Source organism: Salmo salar, chromosome ssa17 (assembly GCF_905237065.1).
Source record: "Salmo salar chromosome ssa17, Ssal_v3.1, whole genome shotgun sequence".
Classification (NCBI taxonomy): domain Eukaryota; kingdom Metazoa; phylum Chordata; class Actinopteri; order Salmoniformes; family Salmonidae; genus Salmo; species Salmo salar.
In genome coordinates this window covers 51,632,351-51,642,515 of record NC_059458.1, presented here as the reverse complement: position 1 = coordinate 51,642,515, position 10,165 = coordinate 51,632,351, and the positions used below count along the sequence as shown (strand labels likewise).

The 10,165-nt window shown below is 44.2% G+C and overlaps 1 protein-coding gene across 4 annotated transcripts; it reads left to right on the top strand.

Moving 5' to 3' along the window:
- The first annotated feature begins 1,181 nt into the window (after positions 1-1,181).
- Positions 1,182-10,078, top strand: svopl (SVOP-like). Of its 4 annotated transcripts, none has more exons than XM_014152856.2 (16): positions 1,182-1,355; positions 2,438-2,603; positions 2,722-2,813; positions 2,929-3,027; positions 3,131-3,202; positions 3,328-3,452; positions 3,584-3,647; positions 3,726-3,851; positions 4,057-4,185; positions 4,345-4,418; positions 4,643-4,842; positions 9,115-9,226; positions 9,352-9,433; positions 9,552-9,641; positions 9,772-9,885; positions 9,998-10,078. In XM_014152856.2, exons 2-16 carry the CDS (start codon positions 2,450-2,452, stop codon positions 10,007-10,009), a joined length of 1,545 nt encoding a protein of 514 aa, XP_014008331.1. In that variant the 5' UTR covers positions 1,182-1,355; positions 2,438-2,449; the 3' UTR covers positions 10,010-10,078. The 4 variants fall into 4 exon arrangements, with proteins under 4 accessions (XP_014008331.1, XP_014008333.1, XP_014008334.1 ...); XM_014152858.1 differs by having other exon boundaries at positions 1,191-1,355; positions 2,445-2,603; XM_014152859.2 differs by lacking the exon at positions 1,182-1,355 and adding an exon at positions 1,518-1,735 and having other exon boundaries at positions 2,445-2,603.
- The last annotated feature ends 87 nt before the right edge of the window (positions 10,079-10,165 follow it).

Below are 10,165 nucleotides of genomic sequence, written 5' to 3'. Positions count from 1 at the left end.
TATAGTATATAAAAGAAAAGAAATATAAGCGTAAAATATGTCAAACTATTTTATCTGTGATTGCTCAATTATATGGACAACCTTCCAACAGAAGGACTAACACATCATCTTCCCTGTGGGCCAATCTTGATTCAGAACTCTTCATCTGCTGGGACTTATAACCTTCCTGATTGGACCTAGTACATGTCAATAAGGCTGTGGGATTATACAGAGAGCGGCGTCACAGATGTGTGTGCGCGGACGACAAACCGATTCACCTGGTGCTACTAAGTAACAGACCCCTCACTCCCTCCGTACAGGGGGGTGGAGTGTGTTGATGTCTCCTCAGTCTAACAGCATCTCACACACAGCCTACACAGACACACTGATGTTGATTTGATATTCCTATCTAAAAAGATAGGATTCTCTTGTCACTTCAAGCTCTGGACTTTGAGTAGCTGCGGCGTCTCCTGAATGTTTTCTAGATCTGCGTTTTCATAGTTCTGTGTTTTCTAGATCTGTGATTCTCTGTGTGTGTCTCCAGAGTGTCGGAGCAGGTGTGCTGTTGGCACTGATATCATACCACTTATACTCTGTCCCCAGAGGGTATTTGTTTTGTTTACTTTTGAGACTGGGGCGGGCTCATCTATAGGCCACACCATGGGGCGTATCTTTGACAGCGTAGTAGACGCTCGGGTGTATTGAATGTCAGTCAAGGGTGGGGTTCCTGCCCGACTAGATTCACAGACATTGCATTGCGTCAACCAATGGTCGCATGCCACGTCATCGACTACTCAGTCAAAATCACATGTTGTGGTTAACTGGTATGTTAAACACCTATCCAGCTGTTGTGAAGTCTGCAATGTTGTCAGGCAGGACCACCAATACCTGTTTTACAGCTCTCTCACCTTCCCACTCTTCATACCTCTCTCCTTCTGAGCTGCATCCCTGTGATGTATTGAGTCTGAATGATATGTAAATCAAACATTAAAGAAATGTGTTTAAACTCGGCCTTTGCTGTCTTCATTTTTTTTTCTCTACAAAAGTGTCAAAATTATAGTATTTTAGTTGCTGGTACCTTTGTTGTTGTTGTAAAGATTAGCTAAGGTTTACAGGTGAGTGCAGCTGTGGAACAGAAGTCCTTCTGTTTAGTTTTGCACCTCCTTCCCAATTCTGATAACTGATACCTAACCCTTTTGTCCCTTCCAACACACACACACACACACACACACAGACTGAGAGAAACAACAGGATAAACCTGACTGAATAATGCCTGAAAACTATTGTCAACCCATAATCTGCAACCCAACCTCTCCCCTGTAGCTTTGCTCTCACCGGCAGATATCCTTCCACCCAATCTATCTCAACAATACCAGGTAGGCTAAAATATATTTATGTCCAAGGCAAGTAGTAATTCTCATTGGGTAGTCCTGTTTGAATATAATATATCGTGGACAGAAAAGGAAGTGGCAAACTTTCGGGATCATTTTACTTATGGGAAACCGAGATTGGTTTGAATAGGGTTGTTTATTTCCATTTACAATATGTGAATTAGCATATGTAGTTACAGACGTTGTTAGGCGGAACCTGAAAACGTGTTGTCATCAACTTCCTGATTTACCTGTCCCAAGGTGGGCAGAACTGGCCGAGTTTCTCCGTTGCAATTGATTCTCAAGATGGCCAATATATGAAAAGTTATTCTTCATTACAAAGATAGCCTTCTTCAATAAAGTTGCGAATTCATCACAAAGAGCAGGTAACAGTGATTCCCCGCAGTGGTGTGATTTACCGCATAGTTTACTTTGTGCATTATTATTGATGTGCGGTTAACTTCGCATAATAAGTCTATGCGCTGCTCAATGTATGATAACGTTCAGTAGATTCTTTTTTTTTTTTATTGAAAACTTTGCCGAATATTTGTAGTTGTGGGTTTATTTTAGCGGTTCTAAACGTTAATACAGAGTGTCGGGATTGTAGTTAACATGGAGTCAGCTGTGGTCCATTATGTTCAACTGAGAATCCAAGAGAGGGAAGCTGTAAACCCGCTTGGGCCCCCTTGTGTTCTTGAGAGCTAGTTGCCAGGTAGACTTAATGTTGTTGGTTATGTTACAGTATGGCCAGGTGACGATGTTATATGTTGTGGTAGGTTTTTGGCAGGACATGTTATCTGTAATAATATTAAAGGGACAATTTGTGATTTCTACTTATATTTTTGCACTTTAAAACGAATTGATTCTTAAAGAATATAACTTTGACATGCTTCATGAGCTAAATTCAACTGACCCCCTCAGAACTCAAAATATGCTTGTTTAACTCCGTTGTTAAAAACAATGTAATTGTGAACAAACTGTATAGCCTCAAAACATTATTAAAGCTATAATTTTGATCTCATGGGTCCTTGCATCCATAGCTCTGTCTGTGCATAAGATATTATATTAATAGTATGGTAATGGTGTAGACTGCAGTGTCAATGGGCAGTGTAGGGAGACTGAGGAGGTCCTCCATGAAGACTCAGCTGGTTAGTGCCATCCAGCTAGAGGAAGTGGAGATGGAGGTCAATAACCATCACCAAGAGGTCAACAGCCCTTACCAAGAGGTCAACAACCCACACCAAGAGGTCAAAGGTGAGCGCCGCTCATAAACCACTCAGTGGGGTAGAGTGTTTGGTCATGTGCTGGGAAGGGATAATGGGGGGGGGGGGGGTGAAGTGTGTGGGAATTGAACTTTGACTTTGTGTTTCAGAGCCGCAGACGTACAGTGTGGAGGAAGCGGTGGAGACCATCGGCTTCGGTCGCTTCCATGTTCTGTTGTTCATCATCATGGGCAGTGCCAGCGTGAGTGTCTGTGTGTGTGTCTAGCTGTCTGTCTATTTGTCTGTCAGTATGTAAGTGAAAAGACTCTTGATAAAGGATGTGCACAAGCGTATAAGCATGCATGTATTTATTGTAGATAGCGGAGGCCATGGAGATCATGTTGCTGGCCGTGGTGTCTCCTGAGATCCGCTGTGAGTGGCATCTGGACGACTGGGAGGTGGCTCTGGTCTCCACGGTGCGGAAATACACCAATGAGCATGCAGCTACATTTAAATATGTGGTAGTACCTATTAAACATGTATATGATATAACTTCCTGTCTGTCTCTGTCTGTCTCAGATGGTGTTTGCAGGGTTCATGGTGTGTGGAGTGCTGAGTGGATACGTGGCTGATAGATATGGACGCTGGAAGGTATGTCCCCTTACAGGTTTATGTGATGAATTAAAGATCATCTTCCGGAACTGTTTTTATTGGTTTTAACAGTCTGTGTCAGAATGAATGTGTAGATGTGTCTGACAGTCTATCAATCTATCTAGGTGGTGTTTGGGGGTTCTTTGTGGGCAGCGTATTTCTCCCTGCTCACCTCCTTCTCTCCGTCCTACGGATGGTTCATCTTCCTTCGCCTAATGGTGGGCTGTGGCGTGGCCGGGTGCTCCCAGGGGTAAGACTGACACACACACACACATCAACACACACACACACACACACACACACAGAGAGGCACACACACAGACACACCTAGTTCCTTGTTCTGTGACACATTGTTACTGATGTCACTCTCCTTTCTCCTAGGTTTGTCCTAAAGACCGAGTTTATCCCTGCTAGCTACAGATCCTACCTGCTACCTCTCGCCTCAGTAAGTCACCATAGCCTCACTTAGCCATCATCATCATCATCACAGTTGTTTCAGCTTTGGTTTTGTCTTCCCCTTTAGATCTTCTGGATGGTAGGCTCCATGCTCATCATCCTGCTGGGTATGACTGTGGTTCCAACGCTGGGCTGGCGTTGGATGATCCGCCTGTCCGTCATCCCCAGTGTCATCCTCCTCCTCCTCTTCCAGGTTGGAGTCCCGCCTCCTCTGAGTCTCAGCAGCATCTCTCTTTGACACGCCCCTCACTCTCTGACCCTCTCCTTCCCTACTCCTTCTCTATCCCCTCCACCCCCCTTCTCTCCTCATGACTCCCCAACTTCAGAATAGTGTTGAGACTAGCCTCTCTGACACTCTCTTCCTGGTTAACTTTCCTGGTGTTCCCATGTATCTGTAGCTTATCCCGGAGTCGGCTCGCTACAACGTGTCAGCAGGGAACGTGCAGGCTGCCGTGGAAACTCTCCAGCGTATCGCCAGGATGAACAGGGCCTCCATGCCACCAGGGAGGCTCATGGAACCTGTGGTGGTGAGTTGTGTGTGTGTGTGTGTGTGTGTGTGTGTGTGTGTGTGTGTGTGTGTGTGTGTGTGTGTGTGTGTGTGTGTGTGTGTGTGTGTGTGTGTGTGTGTGTGTGTGTGTGTGTGTGTGTGTGTGTGTGTTGATGTCTCTGTGGTGTATGTGTTTCAGAAAGACAGGGGCAGTTGGCGCCTCCTGGTCAGTCCAGCATTCAGGAGTACCTCCCTACTACTGTGGTACTCATGGTAATGCCCCATACACTTTTCCTTCTCCTCCTACTCTTCCAACCTAAGAGTACTTCCCTGTTTGTATTTGAGTGTGTGAGGACGGCGTGGTGTGGAAGGGTGTATGACATTCTATTTTTCAACATCTATACGTGTGCTCTAGGTTTGTCATTTTCTTACTGCAGCTTTGCGCTGTGAAGCTGTAACTGTGTGTGTGGTTGTTTTATTCATTTATGTGTGTCTAGGTTTGTGGCGTCCTTCTCCTACTATGGCTCTGTGTTGAGCAGCTCTGAGCTGCTGGAGAAGAACCTGCTGTGTGTGACGGACGCTGACGCAGAGCACCAGCAGAAACACAGCCACCCAGAGGACGGGTTGTGCTACTGCATCCCCTTCGGCTTTAGCGACTACCAGACCCTCCTCATCAGCTGTCTAGGGGAGGTCGCCCGTGAGTGAGGGGTTGGAGGTGGAGAACTATGGGTGTACGCGTGCATGTGTAACACATGTCCAGTGAAGACAATAAGATTGGTCTCGGTACCAGTGTAACAGATCGTTCTTAGTAACTCTCTTGCGTTGTTTTTAAAGAAAGGAATACCCAGCCAGCGGTCCCAGTTGATTGGTGTTTATTCTGACAATAGACACAAGGAAGCACATTAGATGTGCAGGAAGACAGTATGTTGATGGCTGTAGATTCATGATTTGTCTGTTAGCATGGAAATAACTGTGAATTAGCAGGGAGCTAATGCAACCATTACAATTAGAGCATGCTAGCTAACTCGCTCTTACAGCAATAACATACTATTAGAGCATGCTAGCTAACTCGCTCTTACAGCAATAACATACAATTAGAGCATGCTAGCTAACTCGCTCTTACAGCAATAACATACAATTAGAGCATGCTAGCTAACTCGCTCTTACAGCAATAACATACAAAAGCACATCCCAGGATGCCCCAAATATCTAACAGGCACTATATTCTGCCCCTGAACAAGGCAGTTAACCCACTGTTCCTAGGTTGTCATTGAAAATAAGAATTTGTTCTTAACTGACTTGCCTAGTTAAATAAAGGTAAAAAAAAAATAAAAAAAAAAAAATATATATATATATATATATATATATATACTGCTCAAAAAAATTAAGGGAACACTTAAACAACACAATGTAACTCCAAGTCAATCACACTTCTGTGAAATCAAACTGTCCACTTAGGAAGCAACACTGATTGACAATAAATTTCACATGCTGTTGTGCAAATGGAATAGACAACAGGTGGAAATTATAGGCAATTAGCAAGACACCCCCAATAAAGGAGTGGTTGTGCAGGTGGTGACCACAGACCACTTCTCAGTTCCTATGCTTCCTGGCTGATGTTTTGGTCACTTTTGAATGCTGGCGGTGCTTTCACTCTAGTGGTAGCATGAGACGGAGTCTACAACCCACACAAGTGGCTCAGGTAGTGCAGCTCATCCAGGATGGCACATCAATGCGAGCTGTGGCAAGAAGGTTTGCTGTGTCTGTCAGCGTAGTGTCCAGAGCATGGAGGCACTACCAGGAGACAGGCCAGTACATCAGGAGACGTGGAGGAGGCCATAGGAGGGCAACAACCCAGCAGCAGGACCGCTACCTCCGCCTTTGTGCAAGGAGGAGCAGGAGAAGCACTGCCAGAGCCCTGCAAAATGACCTCCAGCAGGCCACAAATGTGCATGTGTCTGCTCAAACGGTCAGAAACAGACTCCATGAGGGTGGTATGAGGGCCCGACGTCCACAGGTGGGGGTTGTGCTTACAGCCCAACACCGTGCAGGACGTTTGGCATTTGCCAGAGAACACCAAGATTGGCAAATTCGCCACTGGCGCCCTGTGCTCTTCACAGATGAAGCAGGTTCACACTGAGCACATGTGACAGACGTGACAGAGTCTGGAGACGCCGTGGAGAATGTTCTGCTGCCTGCAACATCCTCCAGCATGACCGGTTTGGCGGTGGGTCAGTCATGGTGTGGGGTGGCATTTCTTTGGGGGGCCGCACAGCCCTCCATGTGCTCACCAGAGGTAGCCTGACTGCCATTAGGTACCGAGATGAGATCCTCAGACCCCTTGTGAGACCATATGCTGGTGCGGTTGGCCCTGGGATCCTCCTAATGCAAGACCATGCTAGACCTCATGTGGCTGGAGTGTGACAGCAGTTCCTGCAAGAGGAAGGCATTGATGCTATGGACTGGCCCGCCCGTTCCCCAGACCTGAATCCAATTGAGCACATCTGGGACATCATGTCTCGGTCCATCCACCAACAGACTGTCCAGGAGTTGGCGGATGCTTTAGTCCAGGTCTGGGAGGAGATCCCTCAGGAGACCATCCGCCACCTCATCAGGAGCACGCCCAGGCGTTGTAGGGAGGTCATACAGGCACGTGGAGGCCACACACACTACTGAGCCTCATTTTGACTTGTTTTAAGGACATTACATCAAAGTTGGATCAGCCTGTAGTGTGGTTTTCCACTTTAATTTTGAGTGTGACTCCAAATCCAGACCTCCATGGGTTGATAAATTGGATTTCCATTGATTAATTTTGTGTGATTTTGTCAGCACATTCAACTATGTAAAGAAAGAAGTATTTAATAAGATTATTTCTTTCATTCAGATCTAGGATGTGTTGTTTAAGTGTTCCCTTTATTTTTTTGAGCAGTGTATATATATATACAGTTGAAGTCGGAAGTTTACAACACTTAGGTTGGAGTCATTAAAACTCGTTTTTCAACCACCACACATTTCTAGTTCTGGCAAGTCGGTTAGGACATCTACTTTGTGCATGACACAAGTAATTTTTTCAACAATTGTTTACAGACAGATTGTTTCACTTATAATTCACTGTATCACAATTCCAGTGGGTCAGAAGTTTACATACACTAAGTTGACTGTGCCTTTCAACTGCTTGGAAAATTCCAGAAAATGATGTCATGGCTTTAGAAGCTTCTGATAGGCTAATTGACATAATTTGAGTCAATAGGAGGTGTACCTGTGGATGTATTTCAAGGCCTACCTTCAAACTCAGTGCCTCTTTGATTGACATCATGGGAAAATCGAAGGAAATCAGCCAAGACTTCAGAAAAAAAATCGTAGACCTCCACAAGTCTGGTTCATCCTTGGGAGCAAATTCCAAACGCCTGAAGGTACCACGTTCATCTGTACAAACAATAGTACGCAAGTTTAAACACCGTGGGACCACGCAGCCGTCATGCTGCTCAGGAAGGAAACTCGTTCTGTCTCCTAGAGATGAACGTACTTTGGTGCGAGAAGTGCAAATCAAACCTAGAACAACGGCAAAGGACATTTTGAAGATGCTGGAGGAAACAGGTATAAAAGTATATATATCCACAGTAAAAAGAGTCCTATATTGACATAACCTGAAAGGCCGCTCAGCAAAGAAGAAGCCATTGCTCCAAAACTGTCATAAAAGCCAGACTATGGTTTTCAACTGCACATGGGGACAAAGATTGTACTTTTTGGAGAAATGTCCTCTGGTCTGATGAACCAAAAATAGAACTGTTTGGCCATAATGACCATCGTTATGTTTGAAGGAAAAAGGGGGGAAAAGGCTTACAAGCCAAAGAACACCATCCCAACCGTGACGCACGGGGGTGGCAGCATCATGTTGTGGGGGTGCTTTGCTGCAGGAGGGACTGGTGCACTTCACAAAATAGATGGCATCATGAGAAGGAAAACTATCTGGACATGTTGAAGCAACATCTCAAGACATCAGTCAGGAAGTTAAAGCTTGGTTGCAAATGGGTCTTCCAAATGGACAATGATCCCAACCATACTTCCAAAGTTGTGGCAAAATGGCTTAAGGACAACAAAGTCAAGGTATTGGAGTGGCCATCACAAAGCCCTGACCTCAATCCTATAGAACATTTGTGGGCAGAACTGAAAAAGTGTGTGCGAGCAAGGAGGCCTACAAACCTGACTCAGTTACCCCAGCTCTGTCAGGAGGAATGGGCCAAAATTCACCCAACTTATTGTGGGAAGCTTGTGGAAGGCTACCAGAAACGTTTGACCCAAGTGAAACAATTTAAAGGCAAAGCTACCAAATACTAATTGAGTGTATGTAAACTTCTGACCCACTGGGAATGTGATGAAAGAAATAAAACCTGAAATAAATCATTCTCTCTACTATTATTCTGACATTTCACATTCTTAAAATAAAGTGGTGATCCTAACTGACGTAAGACAGGAATTTTTACTAGGATTAAATGTCAGGAATTGTGAAAAACTGAGTTTAAATGTATTTGGCTAAGGTGTATGTAAACTTCCGACTTCAACTGTGTATATATATATATCACACACACACACACACACACACACACACACACACATCAGGACATAGTGAACTCGTACGCATTGTAAATATGAAAATAGAATATAGTATTTCAGAACATGACCTACCGCTTGCATGTCAATATCAGACTGGAAGGAATTTACGTTCGGTATCTCTGCAAGCGTAACCAATGGCATAACACCTTATTGATATGTAAATTCAGCCAACCAGTAGAAATACATATGTCTACAGTGTCAAATGGAAACCCTGTTACACATGCATGTGTGAGTGGGCGTAGAGTTGTGGTCAGATTCACTCTCTTTTGTTTTGCTATCTGAATAATAGTACTATTCGTGTGTAAGTCTGATTCGTTTTTGTGCTCGCACTCTGTCTCTCTCTGTCTGTCTCCAGTCATCCCTCTGAATATATGCCTGTTGAACGTGTTTGGGAGGAAGTTGAGCATGGTTCTGCTGGAGCTCATGGCAGCCTTGTTCTTCATGCTGGTCAACGTTTGCTCTACTATGTATGCACTGTAAACACTTGGGATGGGGGCGTAGTTATTTGACTGTTTTATTTTGTCATCAATTTCAAATACAGTATCAATAATTTTGTTCATCAGATTCACTCTCTCGCTCTCTCTCTTTCTAGGTTTGGTTTTACCATTCTGCTGTTCTTGATTAGGTCTCTGGTCTCCATGAATTTCAATGTGGTTTATATTTATACTGCGGAGGTATGTGGACACGACTTTTACATTCCATCCGTAGATTTACTGTTAGTGTATAACAATGTATTGTACAGACCTCTCTCATGTGTATACCATGTGCCTGATGACTCCTTCGGTCTCTCAGGTGTACCCGACCGCAGTGCGTTCTCTCGGGATGGGGTTCTGCACTTCTTTTAGCCGCATCGGAGGCATGATCGCCCCCTTCATAGCACAGGTCTGTGACTGTGTGTTGTTCATGTTGGCTGATGATTGTGTGTATTATTTGTATTAATATGTGAATGTGTGTTACAAGTGTTTATTGTTCAATGTGGGTCTCTATTAATGTTTGACTGTGTGTGTTGTAGGTGTTGATGTCACATTCAGTGATTTTAGCTTTGCTGCCATTTAGTGTGGCCTGTGTGCTTTGTGCTGTTGGAGCCTTTCTACTGCCTATCGAGACAAAGGGACGAGCACTACTGGTACGACACTGTCTGTGTTATTGTGTGACATTAAGATAATACTCTATGTGGGATATACAAGTCATGGTTTTGTTACTTTATTTCATTCGATTCACTTTTTTTCTCTTCACAGCAAAGTTCCTGACTGTGTGCGTGTGATTCTCAACACATTCATGTCATTGTATATTTACGCATTAAAAGTTGTATACCTTGACAACTGTCTTTTTGTGTTTTAAATGATCTAGATATTGATATTTCAGAAAGTGTATATGTACACTTGAGTGAAAATAACTAGTCAGGC